This window comes from Natrix helvetica (assembly GCF_964273705.1).
Source record: "Natrix helvetica genome assembly, chromosome: 10".
Classification (NCBI taxonomy): Eukaryota; Metazoa; Chordata; class Lepidosauria; order Squamata; family Natricidae; genus Natrix; species Natrix helvetica.
The window spans coordinates 7,980,280-7,998,995 of NC_138561.1; the positions used below are offsets into that span (position 1 = coordinate 7,980,280).

Below are 18,716 nucleotides of genomic sequence, written 5' to 3' on the forward strand. Positions count from 1 at the left end.
GGATATCAAAAGGTAATCTGTGGACATGGGCCCAAACATCTCAGTCAAAGTTGTCTATGTACTGTTCTCTTCTAGGTTCTTGGGTTTGCTGCTTTCTTCGCTCTGGTTCTGAAAAAGGTGGAACAGGAAGATGAGGAGAACGCATCTATTGACGGTCCTTTGTCGGTCACAGGTAATCTATTTAATTCATTGAGGCCTGGAGCAGAGTATCTGTTTTTTCCCCCAGGTGAGCTGAACATAACAGACCCTGATGAGGGATTACTAGTTTATTAATATCTGGGGAGATAGTATTTAGATTTATTAGATTTGTTAGCCACTCCCTCTCCACGAAGGGACTCAGGTATATACCTGAACAAGGCAAAAGTAAAAGCAATTGATAAAAAGGAGGCCAGTAATTAAACCACAGAATAAAAATGTCTGTTTCACAAAGGAGAAGTGCTGGAACAAAAAAAAAATCTCCAACAGCTAATGAAAAACAGCATGGAAGATCCTGTGATATGCCTTTGGGATAAGATGCCTCACAATCTGAATATGATCAGCAAAAGATCTTCTTTTTGTTGTTCTATCCAACTATATGGCATTTCCGTCAAAAGTGGAACACAGAAAATAGTCTACCATTCAGATTTTTAGTAGTGGCCACTGCTACAGGTATAGTCTCTGAGCTTTCCTGCATCTAAGCCATCGACAGACAATCAAATGTGCTCCAGATGTTCAGATGATGTTTCTTCTATTTTGCTATTTGTCCTACTTGCTGGTGCTCATGGGAACTAAACTCCAAAACATCTGGAGAATAACAGGTGGCTGCCTCCTAAATTGTGCTTTTGAAGATTTAGAAGTAATTCTCGATGTTTTGAATTATGCCTGCAAGCAGCAGTGGTAACCAGTTGGGAGGAAGGGATGATTCCATCAATTTTAGCTTCCATCATCTCATTTCTGTCAAATTTGGTTCCTTCGTTACTCATGCTTCCATTTAGAGATTTCGGCTGTTCCACTGAGACAATGGAAACAGATTTTTTTTTAAAAAATGCACAGTAATGTTACAAATGTTCATACGTGTTTCTCCAAATATTGCACACAACACTTCTGTTTGGATTTTTGCAGCTGTGCAGTTTTCAATCATTTTTTTTTACCAGAATGAATAATCGCACATTAAATGCATGAATATATACATCTTTGAAGGATGCGGTGGCTCAGGGGCTAAGACGTTGAGTTTGTCGATCAGAAAAGTCGGCAGTTCGGTGGTTCAAATCCCTAGTGCTGCCTAACAGAGTGAGCTCCTGTTACTTGTCCCAGCTTCTGCCAACTTAGCAGTTCAAAAGCATGTAAAAACCGCAAGTAGAAAAACAGGGACCACCTTTGAGTCATGACCACGGAGACATCTTCAGACAGAGCTGGCTCTTCGGCTCTGAAACAGAGATGAGCACCGCCCCCTAGAGTCGGGAACGACTAGCACACATGTGTGAGGGGAACCTTTACCTTTTACACATCTTTGTGCAGAGTTTCCCCACGTCCATATTTTGGGGTTAATGCAAACTTCCACAGAGTGCACATAGAAAGGATCACTGAAAGTTTGAATAGTGGCTCCAAAAGATGTAATTAGATCAGTTCACAGCCAGATGGAAACATAATAAAGATTTCTCCCAACCTTCGTACCACAACATTTATTCTAAGACCGAAGATAAGATTATTTCTTGGGTGAGTTCATCCTAAAAATATGATTTTGGAAAGTCTCTTTCTCCATGAGCAGCTGTTTTTTTTTAAAAAAAAAACAACCGTTGGTTTCATTAGAAAATGAGTACATTTGCAACCATCTTGGACATCTGCCAGTTCTCCTGGTGTCTTTGAAGAGCAAGTACTGCACCATTTAGGCCTCTTTTCTTCCTGATTATCTATTTTTATCTCCTCTTAAGTTGAACATTTTCTCTCTTCTTATCCCTTTTGATAGCTATGATGAGCGCAGGATCCCTTGTTTTGCTTGGTATCTATTCTTCTATTTAGCTATCTTTCTTCTCTCTTGGGGTTGTTGTTGTTTTTTGCCTGTAATCTGAGCATTGGGTAAGTCTCATTATTTTGCGTATCTAAACATTGAGCTTTTCTGTTGAGCTTTGAACTCTCTTATGAATGTGTGTTTTAAATACTGTTTTCCTTTTCAATAAGAGCATGAAACAAGTTGCATGCAAACTGAATTCAGCATCAAATAAGGGCATGAAAGGAAGGTCTTGGCTTTGAATAATTGGGCAGTGAAGGAGGAGAAGAATTAAAATTGGTGGTTGATTAATATTGTTTCAAATATTAGATATCCAGGCCAATAACATATTAGTTCAAAAGAATATCTTATACATTTTGAAGATAAACCCTGCTGCGTTAAATAGAAACTATTCCATTGTATGTACTATATATTTATGAATAATATTTAGCTGGAAATAGTTCCATTCTGTTTAGTAACTGAAATGAATTTAGTCTGTATTTTATCTATACATGTATAGTTTTGATATACTTTTTGATAAGCTTTGATATACCACAAAGAGGGGGATTATTTTCCAAAGCAGGACAGAACAGAAGGCAGGACAAGAAGCAATGAATGGAAACTAACCAAGGAGAGAAGCAACCTGGAATTAAGAATAAACTTCCTCACAGTGAGAAGAATTAACCATTGGAAAGGCCTTCAGAAGTTGGGGGGGGGGGGGTTGCATCATTGGAAGTTTTTAAGAAGAGACTGGGCAGTCACTTGTCTGAAATATTATAGGATCTCCTGCTTGAGCAAGAGGTTGGACTAGAAGACTTCCAAGGTCCCTTCCAGCTCTATTCCAAAATTCCATTCTATTCAATACTATTAAATAAAATGGCAAAGTTTGCCCCTAAAGAATCCTTTGAGTAGATGTCTCTTGTCATCTATACTGTATATGCTATTACATATAGGGCTTTTTAAAATTAACTTCATGGTTCTGACTAGTACATTTTATAACAGTTAATAGTCTGTTCGGTCATTTTGTGGGCAGGTGATCCAACTCCTATTTTTGGAGCGCGCAGAGATAGTGGAAATAACATCTACCAGCCTCCTCCTGCTACTGACATTGAGAAAATGAAGATGGACCACGTCAAGGAGCAGAAAGCCTTTGCCCTGATTCGGGAAATTTTGGGTATGTTTTACGTTCGAACCCCTGGCGCCGCGTAATGGAGTGAGCTCCCGTTACTTGTCTCAGCTTCTGCCAACCTAGCAGTTTGAAAGCATGTAAAAGAGCAAGTAGAAAAATAGGGACTACCTTTGGTGGGAGGGTAACAGTGTTCCACGCTCCTTCGGCGTTTAATCATGCCGGCCATATGACCACGGAGACATCTGTGGACAGCGCTGGCTCTGCGGCTTTGTAAGGATAGCAAGCCTTTGGCCTCTTGTCCAGGAGCTGTGATTCTTTTTGCTGTCTATCTGTCGGGCAGAAAAAATAAGGACCCAAGGTTAGTCAAGTGAGTACAAGTTTAATCCATGCTAGCTCGCTACAAGAATCTGAACTACTGACAATAAAGACAAATTGGTGGTAGATAAGAGTCAAAGGAATTCAAGTTGGGCTGGACTTAGATCTTTTGTGAGCATGAAGGGACTCCAAACTAAGGACATGCTTGACTCCTCCCTCGGGTTCAATCTGGCCATCTCCTGAACTTATCTTTGACATCTGGTTGACTAAGTGTTTTGGGGTGTGGGAGGGTGTGTAAAAGATTAGGAAGTAAAATCCCAGATTTGAATGTGTTAGCAAGCCTTAGGCAACAGAATCAACCTGCGCCGTGGTAAAAAAAATCATGCAATAGTTCTCCCAGCATCAGTCTGTGACTTGGGAATATAACTTGTTTTCCATGTTTCCATGGCATCTTTTCCTTAGCCTACTTGGGATTCTTATGGATGTTGCTCTTGGTTGCCTATGGACAGCGTGACCCAAACTCCTACTATCTTAACAAGCATATTGAGAACAGTTTCACGGAAGGATTTGAAGAGGTTTTAAGTTATCAGGACTTCTTCAAGTGGGGAAGATCCGTCCTAATCAGCAATTTATACGGGCTGTATGAAGGTATGGTGATATAAGGGGCCTATGGCAGCTATCTCAAACCAAACTGAATGTAGTATCATTCTCACAGAGTTCTTTGTGAAGAAGACATATTGAGATGGATGGGTTGGGATTACAAAACTTATAATAACTGAATTATTTGTTCATTTATATCCCACCTTTATTATTTTTACAAAAAACTCAAGGGAGAAAACATAACCACACCTTCCTCCTCCTATTTTCTCCACATTAATAACCCTGTGAAATGAATTGGGCTGAGAGTGATTGGACCAAAATCTCCCAGCCAGCTTTTATAACTAAGGCAGGACTAGAACTCACCGTCACCCAGTTTTTAGCCTGGTGCCTTAACCACTGCGCCAACCTTTTTATCCTCATGTACCTTTAAATGGATTTTCTCTGTAAGTGCCATCATAATATGCAGCAAGGAGGCAGGACTCTTTAGTAGTAAAGGTGTCTTGAGGAGTTCTTTTGCAGATACTTTTTGTTGGTAGGGTAAGGAAGGAAGGAGCCAAAATATATTTTAATGGTCAAGATGTAGTTCAAACTCTAATAATTGAGTTCCATTAATAGTTGTTTCTCTAAATATCTGTGGTTGAACTGGAAGTCAGAAGCCTTGTACCCCTAAATCCTGGGATATCTAGAATAGTTTCTAAAAGCAGTCATACAACCTAAGACTTGTGAAATTATCAGACAGACCTCAGAAGATTTGGGGGTTTCATTCCCAAGGGCTTCAATGATTTTATTCAAGGACACCCACATCTTCTGAAATTCGCTGAGTTTGCAAGATTTCAGAAAAACACACAGATGCATACATGGATACAGAGGTGGGTGCCTATCGGTTTGGAACGGTTTGGCTGAACCGGTACTGGTTTTCCGGCCTGGGTCGCCGGAACTGGCAGCAAGCCATGCCTGCCACACCTCCGAACCAGTTATAAGATTGGGCCGGCATGCTTCCCCCCCTTTTTTTTAAGGTTCTGCGCATGCACAGAGCTATTTTTGGGCAACTGCGCACGTGCAGGGAGCAAAATTGTGTGCATACTGAACTGGCAGTAATGATGACAGCAACCCACCCCTGGAGGGATACATAGACACACACCGTATTATCTCCACATACAACGGGGGGAATCATAAACCATGTTTACAGTCCTTGGTTTTAAGCTAGAGCAACCGAGCAGAGAGAAAATTACTTTGAAGCTCTGCAAATGCCCACGGGCTGAATGGCCTGTTCAAACCCTCCTTCCTTCTCAAATCCTCCGCAGGTTTCATCACAGACGGCAACTCCAAACTGGTGGGGAGTGCTCGGATCCGGCAAGTGAGGGTTAAGGGCAACTCCTGCACCATTGACCCGAGCTTAGATCGCACGGTCAAAGAGTGTCACGCCGCCTATTCCTTTGAGACTGAGGACACGGGAGATTACGGCATCAACTGGAACGGCTCTTCCTTGGAAAACTCTTCAGAGTCCCATTCGGCTTGGCAATACCAGAGCCAGGCAAAACTGAGAGGACACCCCATCTGGGGCAAGCTGGCTGTTTACAGAGGTGGAGGCTACATTGTTCACCTGGGGATGGATTCCGCCAATGCCTCCAGGTAAACCACTTGCGGTGATGTGAGTTTGGGTTGGCTCTGTGGTTCTTAGGGCAAAGCAGTGATCTGGATTTGAAGGGAAAAGGGTGAATTGGCAGTGAATGTAAATTTATGGGTCTTTCCTGCTGTCTCTTTGTTAAGCGGAGCAGATAGAATAGAATAACAAAGTTGGAAGGGACCTTGGAGGTCTTCTAGTCCAACTCCCTGCCTAGGCAGGAAACCCTACACCACTTCAGACAAATGGTTATCCAACCTCTTCTTAAAAACTTCCAGTGTTGGAGCATTCACAACCTCTGGAGGCAAGTTGTTTCACTGCTTAATTGTTCTAATTGTCAGGGAATTTCTCCTTAGTTCTAAGTTGCTTCTCTCCTTGATTAGTTTCCACCCGTTGCTTCTTGTCCTACCTTCAGGTGCTTTGGAGAATAGCTTGACTCCCTTGGCAGCCTCTGAGATATTAGAAGACTGCTATCATGTCTCCCCTAGTCCTTCTTTTCATTAAACTAGACAAACCCAGTTCCTGCAACCGTTCTTCATCTATTTTATCCTCCAGTCCAGTCCCCTCTCTGCACTCTTTCTAGAATCTAGAGTCTCAACAACCGTTTTTACATCATGGTGACCAAAACTGGATGCAGTATTTCCAATTGGGGCCTTATCAAGGGGTACTAAATCTTCATGTGATGTTGATTCTATCGTATGAGCAACTGATTGTTCACCCATTGATTTATACCTTGCCAGAATTCTTCAATACTTGTTCGATAACACCTGGCTGGATAGCTTTACGAGAGCTGTGTTTGTCGAGTTCACCGTCTACAATGCAAACGTCAACCTGTTCTGCATCGTGAGCCTGATGTTTGAAACCAACGCTTTAGGTGAGACCAGAATCTACGCAGCCCATGTGATAATTTAGGAGACTCGCGGGGTACCTAATGCTGCCAGATTGCCAAACATACAAACCAAATTGATGGAGCTTCAAATTGTCTTGACTTTTTGGACTGTCCCCTGAAGACACTCCTGATTACCCCACTGGAGATGGGACCGGCAGAGTCCGCTGCCTTCTTATCTTCTCCCCATTTGGGGGAAGGTTTAAGGAAAATAAAGAGATATTAATCCAACTTTCTTGCCATTGTTTACAGATAACAAATATTTCTGTACAACTAACTCCTGCTTTGACTTTTTTTTTTTAGGAGCTTTCTTTCCACGGGCAGAATTGCAAAGTATCCGCCTTTATCCATACACTGATGGTCTGCATATCTTTGTTGTTGCAGCAGAAATAATTTATTTCCTCTTCGTTATCTACTACATGGTGGAGCAGGTAAGAAGAACTCTGCTGGGTTGAATAGAAGGCCTACAAATTGTTTCATTACCAAATTGACCAGTTCCAGATCCTAGGTGTCTAGTCTACAGAGAGGAAAGGCAATGGGCACAAACTAATTTCCCCAAAAGTTATTAAAGAATTCAAGCAGAGGTACGAAGGCGATCAATTAATTAATGACACTTTGCAAGGAAAACAAGCTGTAGCCCGCCTGATCTGAACTGGTATTTGCCAATTATGGGCATAAAACAAGCCGGATGGATTGGCTGGTCAGATTTTTGCCAGCAAGCAAGTAAGATATAAGATGTGACATCTGGTCATGTGCAGTGATGTCACTACGCAGGGCTTCTTCTACAACAGCATCATAGCATACACATCTAAAGAAGATCTGAGCTAAGAATTTGAACTGATAATCATGGATTTAATTTCAGGGCTATCTGGCAAAGGACGAATGTGGTTTCCTGATTGTCAGTTGTCACAAGCTGTGCTTGTATTCTCCATCTATCTTCTCATCCAATCCCAGCCCTTTAGCTGTTTTGCAAAAACAGCATGATAATCGGTTCTGTTGGCTATATATATTGTATGTATGTATGTATGTATGTATGTATGTATGTATGTATGTATGTATGTGTGTTACAACCCCTGGTATGCCCAAATATGGGAGGGAGCTTACTACTCCCCCTTTCTGTCCTTCGGCTCATTACAGAAGACCATCCAGGCAGAAAACCATATTTTTATTTTTAATGTTGCCTTTGTTATGTTTGTGTTGTATATGTATATGTATATGTATTTGTGTGTGTGTGTGTGTGTGTGTATGTGTGTGTGTGTGTGTGTGTATAAAATGAAGATGGATAATATCTACAGTATATGTACTAAAAGTCTCAGGTCTGTTTGATGGTTTGTGACCTTCAAGTGGGCAAAACATCATAGACAACAGCTTTTGAATCAATGTATTTCAAATGGACCAACTTAAAGAATGTGCCCAAAATCTGGGATTCATGACTCCCGTGGAATTGAAATTTGTGGCTGATTCAGGGCTGCTGAGGTCAGCTATGGTCACGTGATCGTAATTTCTGACGTTCCCTGCCAGCTTCCTACAATGAAAGTCACTGGGGAAACCAGCAGGAAGTCAGACGTGACTCTTTCCCACGCTGCTTTTTTTGCCTGCCTGTTTGTCTGGGTAGGTAAAAAAAATATCTCTGAAACAATGATTCAACTGGCCATGGATTGCCTAGCGTATAAATAAAATTGATCAAGATATCCACACTGGTCTGTAATCATCTAAATGAAACTGCAATGCACTCTAGTGAGTTATATAAATGCTTCCTTTCCTCCCCACTGCTCACAGATTGTATTCCTGAAAAATGAATATCTTGTTCCAACAGGGAAAAACCCTGCGGGCTCTGAGATGGAATTACTTCCACAGCAAATGGAACCTCCTGGAATTGGCCATCATCTTGATCAGCTGGAGTGCCCTGTCCGTTTTTGTTCGGCGGATGATCTTGGGCTTAAGGGATATCTGTTACTACCAAGAACATAAGGATGAGTATGTCTGATTCTCTGGCTTTTATTTGTTCTAGTCTCTGTTCCTTTTGACTGTAATAAACTTGATTTGCTGCTCTGGGGCTTTCTGAATACACTGTCCCACCAAAGGTAGGAAAAAGGAGAATTTGCTAATAGCAAGACTTTTCCTTTTAAGAGACAGGGTTGTTATGATTTGCAAATACGTTCAATAAGCATTTGTATGCATGTGGCTTATATCAGTGGTGGGTTCCTCCCGGATCGCACCGGATCGCGCGCGCTCCCTTTCAGCGCTCCACCTGGCTTGCGCGCTCCCTTTCAGCGCTCCACCTGGCTTGCGCGCTCCCTTTCAGCGCTCCACCTGGCTTGCGCACTCCCTTCCGGCGCTGAAACCGGAAGTACAGTCTTGCCCCGCCTGGCGAAGCAACGACGCCTGCCTGCGCTCCACCAGCTCGGCTGGGAACGGAGATGTTTCCTCAGCGGAGCGGAGCGCCTGAAAAGTCTTTTCAGGCGCTCCGCTCCGCTGAGGAAACATCTCCGTTCCCAGCCGAGCTGGTGGAGCGCAGGCAGGCGTCGTTGCTTCGCCAGGCGGGGCAAGACTGTACTTCCGGTTTCAGCGCCGGAAGGGAGCGCGAGAGCCAGGTGGAGCGCTGAAAGGGAGCGCGCAAGCCAGGTGGAGCGCTGAAAGGGAGCGCGCGCGATCCGGTGCGATCCAGCAGGAACCCACCACTGGCTTATATGTACAAGCTAAACCAGGGGTGTCAAACTCAAGGCCCAGTGGCCGGATCTGGCTTGCAGGGCGCTTAGAGCTGGCCCACAGGGCCACCCAGGATACAGCAAAAGAGGGGCCCGCTGTGCCTCTGCCACCAAAAATCGAGCTTGCGAGGCCGTGGGCAGCCCCCCCGAGCTCCATTTTCACTGGCGCAGGGATTGCAGGAGGCTATTGCAGCCGAAAACGGAGCTCAGGAGCCTGTTTTCGCTGGCAGAGTGCTCAGGCCTCTATAGGCACTCCACCACACGCACCCTGGCCATGTCCCATTTGGGCCCACTGAGATCAAACATAACTCTGATGAAGCCCTCAATGAAATCAAGTTTGACACCCTGAGCTAAACTATTTCGTCCAGTTTCTTTCTTTTGCAAAAGAGGTGGCAGGGAAGATTTCTCTTGGTGATTTTTGTTTTGTTTGGATTGTTTGCTGGTGTCTTTCTTCCATATGCGTCCTCCTTGGCTACTCTCGTCTCCTGGCTGGGGAAAAAGAAAAAAACTCAGAGAAACTATTTCCAAATGTCTGCCATGATGATTTGATTGAAGTGTGCTAAACTTGAGAGGTGGCAGATTCTTGGAAAGAGAATTTAGTCATAGAAGACAGGATGAATGAGAATGTCGTTAAAGTAAAGGCAGGGAAATTTTTCTTTGCGGCACTTATACAGGTGACCCAAACATAAGTCAATAATCAAGTGAGTTTTTCTTTTATTAGAAAGATGTAAGATAGTTTGAGGTGCTGTGGCTGAACAGTTAAAACAATGGGCTTGTTGACCGGAAGGTTGGCAGTTCGAGACCCAAGCACTGTGTGATAGGGCAAGCGCCCATTACTTGCCCCAGCTTTTGATAACATTGCAGTTGGAAAGCATGCAAATGTGAGTAGATAAATAGATATGTTGTGGCTCGCCAGCAGCCAGAGGACCTGGTAGTAAATTCGGAGAGTGAGGAGGGTTGGGGAGGAACATGGGCCAGTCCTGGAGTCTGGGGAACGCTCTAATGAGGGCTCTGTGTCAGAGGCAGAGAGGGAGCCAGAGCCGTATGTCAGTCATCAGCTGCCTTCGGAGTCAGACATCAGTGAGGCAGACAAGCAGCTGGAGCCTGTTCCCAGTGTGCGCATGCGCAGAGTTGCCAGACAAAGCTAAAGAACGGGGGTCGACTTGGGAGTAAGGCCACAGGTGGATGATGAATGGCCCCTCCCAGAGGAAATAAAAGAGGAGCAAAAGGGGAGTGGAGTTTGCAGGAGACAATTAGTTTGCTTAATTGGTTTTTGACTGTCCGAGACTCCTTGCCAGGTTTTGCATATATCAGCCTGGCAGCTCTCCCAGCCAGATAAGGTCTGAGACTGTAAATCCTCCTTTGAAACACTTTGGTTGATGTGAATGGGAAGAATTCACAGTAAATTAATAAAAGGGTTTTTTGTTGGGACGAGGAGTTGCTTCAGGCTCTTGGGAAGCCTCAGTCAGAACAATAACACTTTGGTAGGAAGGTAACAGCATTCTGTGTGTCTTAGCATATGACTATATGCTAAGACACACAGAATGCTGTTACCTTCCTGGCCACATGGGCATAGAAGCATCTTCGGACAACACTGGCTTCCTCTCCTAGGAAACAGAGACGAGCACCACTCTTTAGAGTTGGATATGATCGGACAGGGAAACTTTTACCATTTTTTCTGGATAAGGATGAGAAAAACATTAAGAGAACGGCGAGGTCAGGATCATCTAATATGGCTTGAACTAATTGAGAAGCTGAACGTAGGTTCCTCCAATTGAGACTCAATCCTCCAGTTTCTATGCTCTGACCGATGGATTGGGATGGCAGTTCCCACAAGCAAGACACCAAGGTTGCTCTCCCCACTGCTGCCTGCCAGCTGATTGCAATCCCTGAATCAATACAATACAATAGTAGAGTTGGAAGGGACCTTGGAGGTCTTCTAGTCCAACCCCCTGCCTAGGCAGGAAACCTTATACCATTTCAGACAAATGGCTATCCAACATCTTCTTAAAGACTTCCAGTGTTGGGGCATTCACAACTTCTGGAGACAAGCTGTTCCACTGATTAATTGTTCTAACTGTCAGGAAGTTTCTCCTCAGTTCTAAGTTGCTTCTCTCCTTGATTAGTTTCCACCCATTGCTTCTTGTTCTGTCCTTAGGTGCCTTGGAGAATAGCTTGACTCCCTCTTCTTTGTGGCAACGCCTGAGATATTGGAACACTGCTATCATGTCTCCCCTAGTCCTTCTTTCTCTTAAGCTAGACATACCCAATTCCTGCAACCATTCTTGTTTTAGCCTCCAGTCCCGTAATCATCTTTGTTGCTCTTTTCTGCACTCTTTCTAGAGTCTCCACATCTTTTTACATCGTGGCGACCAGAACTGAATGCAGTATTCCAAGTGTGGCCTTACCAAGGCATTATAAAGTGGTATTAACACTTCACGTGATCTTGATTCTATCCCTCTGTTGATGCAGCCTAGGACTGTGTTGGCTTTTTTGGCAACTGCTGCACACTGCTGGCTCATATTTAAATGGTTGTCCACTAGAACTCCAAGATCCCTCTCACAGTTACTACTATTGAGCACGGTACCACCTATACTGTACCTGTGCGTTCCGTTTTTTCCGAATCTTCTTCTTAGGTTTGTGAGCTTCAATCAAACTGCTACAGTGGATGCAGTGTTGGGCTACCTGATTGCGTTCCTGGTGCTCCTTTCCACCGTGAAACTTTGGCACTTGTTGAGGCTCAACCCCAAGTTGAACATGATCACCTCCACCTTGCGGAGAGCCTGGGGGGACATATCAGGATTTGCCACCGTGATTATCATCATGTTCCTGGCTTATTCCATCGCTGTGAGTAAACCTGAAGGCTGTGCTCAGGGCTTCTTGTATGTTTATGTAGTTCATGGGTTGGGGGACGTGGTGGCTCAGTGGCTAAGACACTGAGCTTGTTGATCAGAAAGGTCAGGAGTTCAGCAGTTCGAATCCCTAGCGCCATATAACTGAGTGAGCTCCGGTTACTTGTTCAAGCTTCTGCCCAACCTAGCGGTTCGAAAGCACATAAAAATGCAAGTAGAAAAATAGGAACCACCTTTGGTGGGAAGGTAACAGCGTTCCGTGCGCCTTTGGCATTGAGTCATGCCGGCCACATGACCACGGAGATGTCTTCGGACAGTGCTGGCTCTTTGGCTTTGAAACGATGAGCACCGCCCCCTAGAGCCGGAAATGACTAGCACATATATGCAAGGGGAACCTTTACCTTTTACATGGGTTACTCATAAAGCAGAGAACTCTAGAACAAGACGGACACTTTTCCCACCAAACTTCAAATCCTGAGCAGAATTAGATATTAGGATCCCATCCTGAACCTTTGCAAAGAACCCCACTTTAGACTAACCAGTTTAGTTCTCCAACACCAACACTGAACTGGAACTGATTTCAAACTGGTTCAGAATCCTGATATGGATATGTCCCACAGATACATGTCATGCTAAATAATACTCATTTCCAGTCTACTTTCCTTCTGGGAGCTCCAAGTTATTCCTGGAGCAATGTTTCTATGAGTTAGTTTAAATAAGAACAACTGGTCCCAAGTTATCTTGTGAGCTCCATTATAGCATCCGGTAGAAGCTACAATACAAGGTAGTAAGAACAGCCTTTAGGAAATTAAACTGTGACGATGTGTTGAGGTACCTGGTTGTATTGAGAAGCTCTTGTTGATTATCAGGTTTGAGATGATTAGGAGCAGAATTAGTCCGTGTTTTACAGAATAAAAGAATAACAGAGTTGGAAGGGACCTTGGAGGTCTTCTACTCCCTCAAGCAGGAGGTCCTAAACTCGGGATGGCGAACCTATGCCAGAGGTGGCATGCAGAGCCCTCTCTGTGGGCACATGCGCTGTTGCTAGCTGCTCTTCTGATTTCCAGCAGGCGCATGTGCAGCAGCTAGCTAGTCTTCACGTGTGCTGGAGTGCCAGAAGCCTGGAGACCATGATGGCGAACCTATGGCACACGTGCCAGAGGTGGCATGCAGAGCTCTCTCTGTGGGCAGGTGTGCCATCGCCAGCTGCTCTTCAGGTTTCTGGTGCTCCAGCGCATGTGAAGACAAGCTGGCCGGCATGCACATGCGCAAACCTGAAGACTAGGTGGCTAGCCAGTTGGTCTTTGGGTTCCCAGCACTCTGGTCCGTGTGCATGCATATGCATAAGCGTTCTGGTTTGGGCATTCCGTGCCAAAAAGGTTCACCATCATTGCCCTATTTCATTCCAGACAAATGGCTGCCCAATCTCTTCTTGAAAAACCTCCAGTTGTGAGCAACAGGAGGGCCTGTGTGAGCTGCTTAATGGCAGCAGGTATCTTATTTGACTTTCACCAGCCCACTAACAGTTCTTTTTTTTTTTTTCATTATTCATTAATTTCACCCATTCATTAATTTTATGACCTTCCTCCAGGGACGTAAGATGTCATACATAGCATTTTCCACCAAATTTTCCCTGCAATTATGAGGTTGTTTGTACTCTTAAGACGGGCAGCTGGCTCAAAGTTCACTAAGAAGGCTCCATAGCTAAGGAAAAGCTGGTTAAATACTTCATCTACTATTTATTCTATGGGGTTATGTTTGCCTTGACTATCAATTAATCAGAAGTGTTTCCCATTGTCAGGGATATAATTTAAACCCTTTGTAATTAATGATGATGGATCGTGGCTTCTCCTCGAAGTATACTTCTTGAATAAGCAAAATAAACCCGAGGTATATTCTAATAAAAAAACATTTTATTGTAAAAGAAAATTTAAATACAAACTTACTAAAGCTAGAGATTACATCTTGATAAAGTTCCGTGCCAAGCTAACTTGGCAGTCGGACAAAAGGAGAAGAATTAAAAGTTAGAATGAAAGAATGTGAAAGTGCATGCGCAGTAAAAACTTGTCAGATAAGAATTGCGGCATGCGCAATAAATCTCAGCACAGCTAGCAAACCAAATAAACGCAGTGACACCTATCAAGGTGGTTCAGACTTATTCTGTCTTTTCAGGATATCTTCCTGTCAGGATAAAAAAAAATGAGCAGTAGGTATCATGGAGAAAATAAAATACCTGGCATCTAAGATTATTGTTATTTTGTTCATTTAAAATGCAGACAAATCTAATATATGGCTGGAAACTGAATTCATACAAGACTCTGTTTGATTCTGCTGAGACTATGGTCAGCCTTCAGTTAGGAATCTTCAACTACGAAGAGGTATGATGCTTTCTAAATAAGGCCTATCAAATGAAAAGATCAAACAGTGTTTATTTTATTTAGAGCGTGGAAAAATTTGCTCACTGCTGACTGATCTTGTGAGAGGAAAAGTGATTTAGAGAGAAAAACGTATCACAGGAAAAATTCAAAGCTGAAATATAGATTAAGTTGGGGCGCAAATCTATGCATCCTTACCATATACAACAAAGCTTAGTTTTGTATATACATGCAAAGGATTGTACCTAATAGCATTAAGTCTCTCCAACTTGATATCCTTCAATTATCTGGAGTCAAGAGATCTATCACTGTTGAGAATTTTGGGAGCTGAAATCCATAAATGGAAAATAATTTGGTTCCAGAAAGTTGGGTTAGCTTCTTCTTGTTATTAGAATCGGTTTTATGGATGGATTAGAAAACAAGCAAAAGGAATACAATGCCACCCAGAGGGTAAAAGAATGGAAATGGAAATGGAAATGGGCTGGTCACACACCGAGAAAAACTGATGGCAAGTGGACCAAGGCAATCATAGAATGGATCCCACTTGATCAAAAGCATCCATGAAAAAGACCTAAAACAAAATGGATCGAAGATGTTAGCAAGTATTGCGGGGCCAATTGGCAAAAGAAAGCTCAGGACCTTGTAGGTTGGGAATATGCGGAAGTGGCCTTCATTCTGCAGTTGCTAGACAATGGCTAAAATGAAGACAATGGTGATGATGTATGTATGTATATCACAAGGATGCGTTGGCTCAGTGGCTAAGATGCCGAGCTTGTCGATCAGAAAGGTCAGCAGTTTGGTGGTTCAAATCCCTAGCGCCACGTAACAGAGTGAGCTCCTGTTACTTGTCCCAACTTCTGCCAACCTAGCCGTTCGAAAGCATGTAAAACTGCAAGTAGAAAAATAGGGACCACCTTTGGTGGGAAGGTAACAGCGTTCTGTGTGCCTTCGGCATTTAGTCATGCCGGCCACATGACCACAGACACGTCTTCGGCTCTTCGGCTTTGAAATGGAGATGAGCACTGCTGCCTAGAGTCGAGAACAACTAGCACATATGTGTGAGGGGAACCTTTATCTTTGTATGTATGTATGTATGCACTGGATTTTAAAAAACCATATTTTACTTATTATTATGACAATTAAAAAATACTTGTTTTACTTATGCCAAAAGTAAAAATTGTACAGGTAAGTAAAATCCTAAGCATTGAAATGTGTCTATTCACTGTACATAAGATAGCTAGATTCCTGTTCAGGTTCGGAGGCTCTGATGCACCCAAGCAAAACAGCAGTTACTGCCCTGTTTGTATAGGATTTTATTGACGATATGTCTTTGAACCTTGTGCTTTGATATGGCCTACAGGCTAATCAATAAAGCTATAATCTAATCTACTGCTCAAAGGTTTTAAGCAGCTTTATAAAAACATTTTATTTCATTCTATTTTTTTCCATAGACTTAATAATCTCTCTCGAATTACAGGTCCTGGATTACAATCCTATTTTAGGGTCCTTCTTAATCGGTTCCTGTATAATCTTTATGACGTTTGTGGTGTTGAACCTCTTCATTTCGGTCATCCTGGTGGCTTTTAGCGAGGAGCAGAAACATTATCAGGTTTGTTCATCGAATCTCAAGAGTTTAAAGGGGACCTGAGAAAGTCCCAAAGTGTAGCCTGGGGACCTCGGGAGCAAGGGTGAAATTCAGCAGTTTCTCTGACAGGTTCTGGAGAACCGTTAGCGGAAATTTTGAGTAGTTCGGAGAACCGGCAAATACCACCTCTGGCTGGCCCCAGAGTGGGGTGGGAATGGAGATTTTGCAGCATCCTTCCCCTGCCACGCCCACCAAGCCGCGCCCACGGGACCGGTAGTAAAAAAAATTGAAGTTCACCACTGCTCTGGAGTCCTCTGCAACTCTACCCCCACCAAGTCAAGTGTGGTTGGTGGAACTGTCTCAGATTTTGTTGAAGGAAATAATGAAAAAAAGAAAGGGGAAAAGAACATGCCTGGCTGAAAATGGATACAGTGCAGTTGTCCACAAACAGACATGTCAAAAACCATTCTTTAAAAAGCCGTAAAAATGGAAAATCCAACTCTTGATGCAGCTCAGTTCAATGGGCATTATTTGCAGTCCAAAGCAGCCCACCTTCATCTGTTCTTCAGTTAAGCGAAAATCCTGTTCAACAAAGGGATGGTCACTCTTGATTTCAAGACAGGGTAGCTAGACCAGGAGGTAATTTCAAGACGGGTAATCCTTGATTTATAACCATTCATTTAGTGACTGTTCGAAGTTACAAAGCCACTGGAAAAAGGCAACTTAGAATCAGTCCCCACACTTGCAATAGCCCTTAGACTTATATACTGCTTCACAGTGTTTTACAGTCCTTTCTAAGCGGTTTACAGAGCCAGCCTATTGCCCCTGACAATCTGGGTCCTCGTTTTATCGACCTTGGAAGGATGGAAAGCTTGAACTGGTCAGGATCGAACTGCTGACATTTGGCAGAGTTAGCCTGCAATACTGCATTCTAACCACTGCAGCACCACGGAAATTGTCACAGCATCTCCATGGTTACGTGATCAATATTTGGGCCTTTGTCAACCAGTATAATTTACGATAGTTGCAGGATCCTGAGGTTATGTGATCGTCATTTGCAGCTCTTCCAGCCAGCTTCTAACAAGCAGTCAGTGGAAGAATCATTCACTTAAAGCTTCACGTTACAACTTGATTTGCTTAACAAACATGGCAAAACAGCTCCTAAAATTGAGTCTGATTTCCTTTACAACTGCTTGGTGTAGCCACAAACATTCCGGTCTCAATTGTATTCATAAGTCAAGAACTTTTTGTATGGGGATTTTCCCCACGGTAAGTTCTTGCATGCTGACCTGCAGCTTCCATTGGCCAGTCATTGGCTATATTGACTGGAAGTGCTTGGAATTTGAACACACCTGGAGAATATCAGGGTAGGATGCTCTGATTAAATAAAATGTTTTGATTTGCAAGATGGATTTCTGTCTATTTTCTCGATTTTGTGGCATCAATTCCCTGTCAATTCAGCTGGCTGGCTGGGGAATTCTGGGGGTCCAAGTCCATGCCTCTTAAATTTTGCTATGGTTGAGAAACACTATTTTCTATCTAGGAATACAGCACTGTAACACTGATAACATTTCTCTCTCTCTCTCTCTCTCTCTCTCTCTCTCTCTTTAAAGGCTTCGGAAGAAGAAGAGATAGTGGACCTCATGCTGAAGAAAATGTGCAGCTTCCTTGGAATTAAATATAAAAATGACCACACTCCAGTTTGTGGCAAGCAGCTGCAAGCATCTGGGAATGACATCTAATGGCTCAGCCAAGATTTTGCTTCTTGTGTGAATTTGTAGCTGTTGTGTTACATGTAAATGTTGTGATTTCCAGGTTTGTGAAATGCTGTGGTAGAAAACAGGAGCTCATTTTTAGGAATCAAAAGCTTCATTTTGATCTCTAATAATTGAATGTGTATCTTCCTATAGATATAGAAATACATTAACCCATATAGAAGAGAATTTCCCTTTTAGAATCTACATGGCTGTTTCCTGTCACTATTTCTCAGGGTGATATAATAAATGTTAAGTATTAAAGCATAATTGTGACTCAGTTTATTTGAAACTAGCTGATAACCCGGTGTTCCCTGGGTATTTATTTATAGGGGGGGAAATGCCCAGACCAAACCTAATTTCTAATGTTGGATTTTCCCCCTAACCAGAGGGAATCCCCTTGTGGAGTACTGTGTAGCCATTACCATGGCAACTCCACTTCACTGTACAGTAGAAGCCATTTTATGGCAGTACTGTAGAAGCCATTTTAAAGCACAACAGGCTATATCTTAACAGAACACATACCCTGAGAGGTGTTAGGGGTGTCTTACCCCCACAGTACCTTTTTCCAGAGAGTAAGTTATCTGTGTATCAAGCTTGGTTTAAATTGCTTGAGGCGTTCCAGAGTTATGTTGGAACATACAAACGCACACCGAACCATTATGTATGTGTTATATATATATGAATGAAATCTGCTATCAATTTGCAACTAACATGTCTCCTATTCCTGTAAAATTTTCCCCATGGAAATATTTGGCTCTCATTCAAAAGTCATCATGTCTGAGTGGAAGGCTCACACATGATTTAGAAGAAATGATTTAGAAACTGAATTGAAATGATTTAGAAGAAAACTGAATCAGTCTTTTTGACGTGACATTTTTCACTACAGGCCTGGTAAATATAATGACAAAATGTAAAAGGT

General features: G+C 43.0%; 2 protein-coding genes across 2 annotated transcripts in view; one reads left to right on the forward strand and one right to left on the reverse strand.

Annotated features, from left to right (window-relative positions):
* Nucleotides 1-18,024, forward strand: part of LOC309397243 (polycystin-1-like protein 2) — a gene marked incomplete at its 5' end in the record, with an annotated part of 60,496 nt that extends 42,472 nt beyond the window's left edge. The window contains 11 exons of the mRNA XM_081963100.1: nucleotides 76-172; nucleotides 3,000-3,140; nucleotides 3,873-4,058; nucleotides 5,315-5,642; nucleotides 6,375-6,508; nucleotides 6,824-6,951; nucleotides 8,337-8,497; nucleotides 11,865-12,075; nucleotides 14,357-14,458; nucleotides 15,933-16,064; nucleotides 17,654-18,024. Coding sequence (XP_081819226.1) covers nucleotides 76-172; nucleotides 3,000-3,140; nucleotides 3,873-4,058; nucleotides 5,315-5,642; nucleotides 6,375-6,508; nucleotides 6,824-6,951; nucleotides 8,337-8,497; nucleotides 11,865-12,075; nucleotides 14,357-14,458; nucleotides 15,933-16,064; nucleotides 17,654-17,782 — 1,749 coding nt within the window. The 3' untranslated portion in view covers nucleotides 17,783-18,024. The remainder of the gene's footprint in view (nucleotides 1-75; nucleotides 173-2,999; nucleotides 3,141-3,872; nucleotides 4,059-5,314; nucleotides 5,643-6,374; nucleotides 6,509-6,823; nucleotides 6,952-8,336; nucleotides 8,498-11,864; nucleotides 12,076-14,356; nucleotides 14,459-15,932; nucleotides 16,065-17,653) is intronic.
* ATMIN (ATM interactor) overlaps nucleotides 1-18,716 on the reverse strand; it is a 115,012-nt gene that overhangs the window by 2,607 nt on the left and 93,689 nt on the right. The window contains exon 6 of the transcript XR_014176240.1: nucleotides 3,264-3,424. The gene's annotated coding sequence lies outside the window, so the exon portion shown is untranslated. The remainder of the gene's footprint in view (nucleotides 1-3,263; nucleotides 3,425-18,716) is intronic.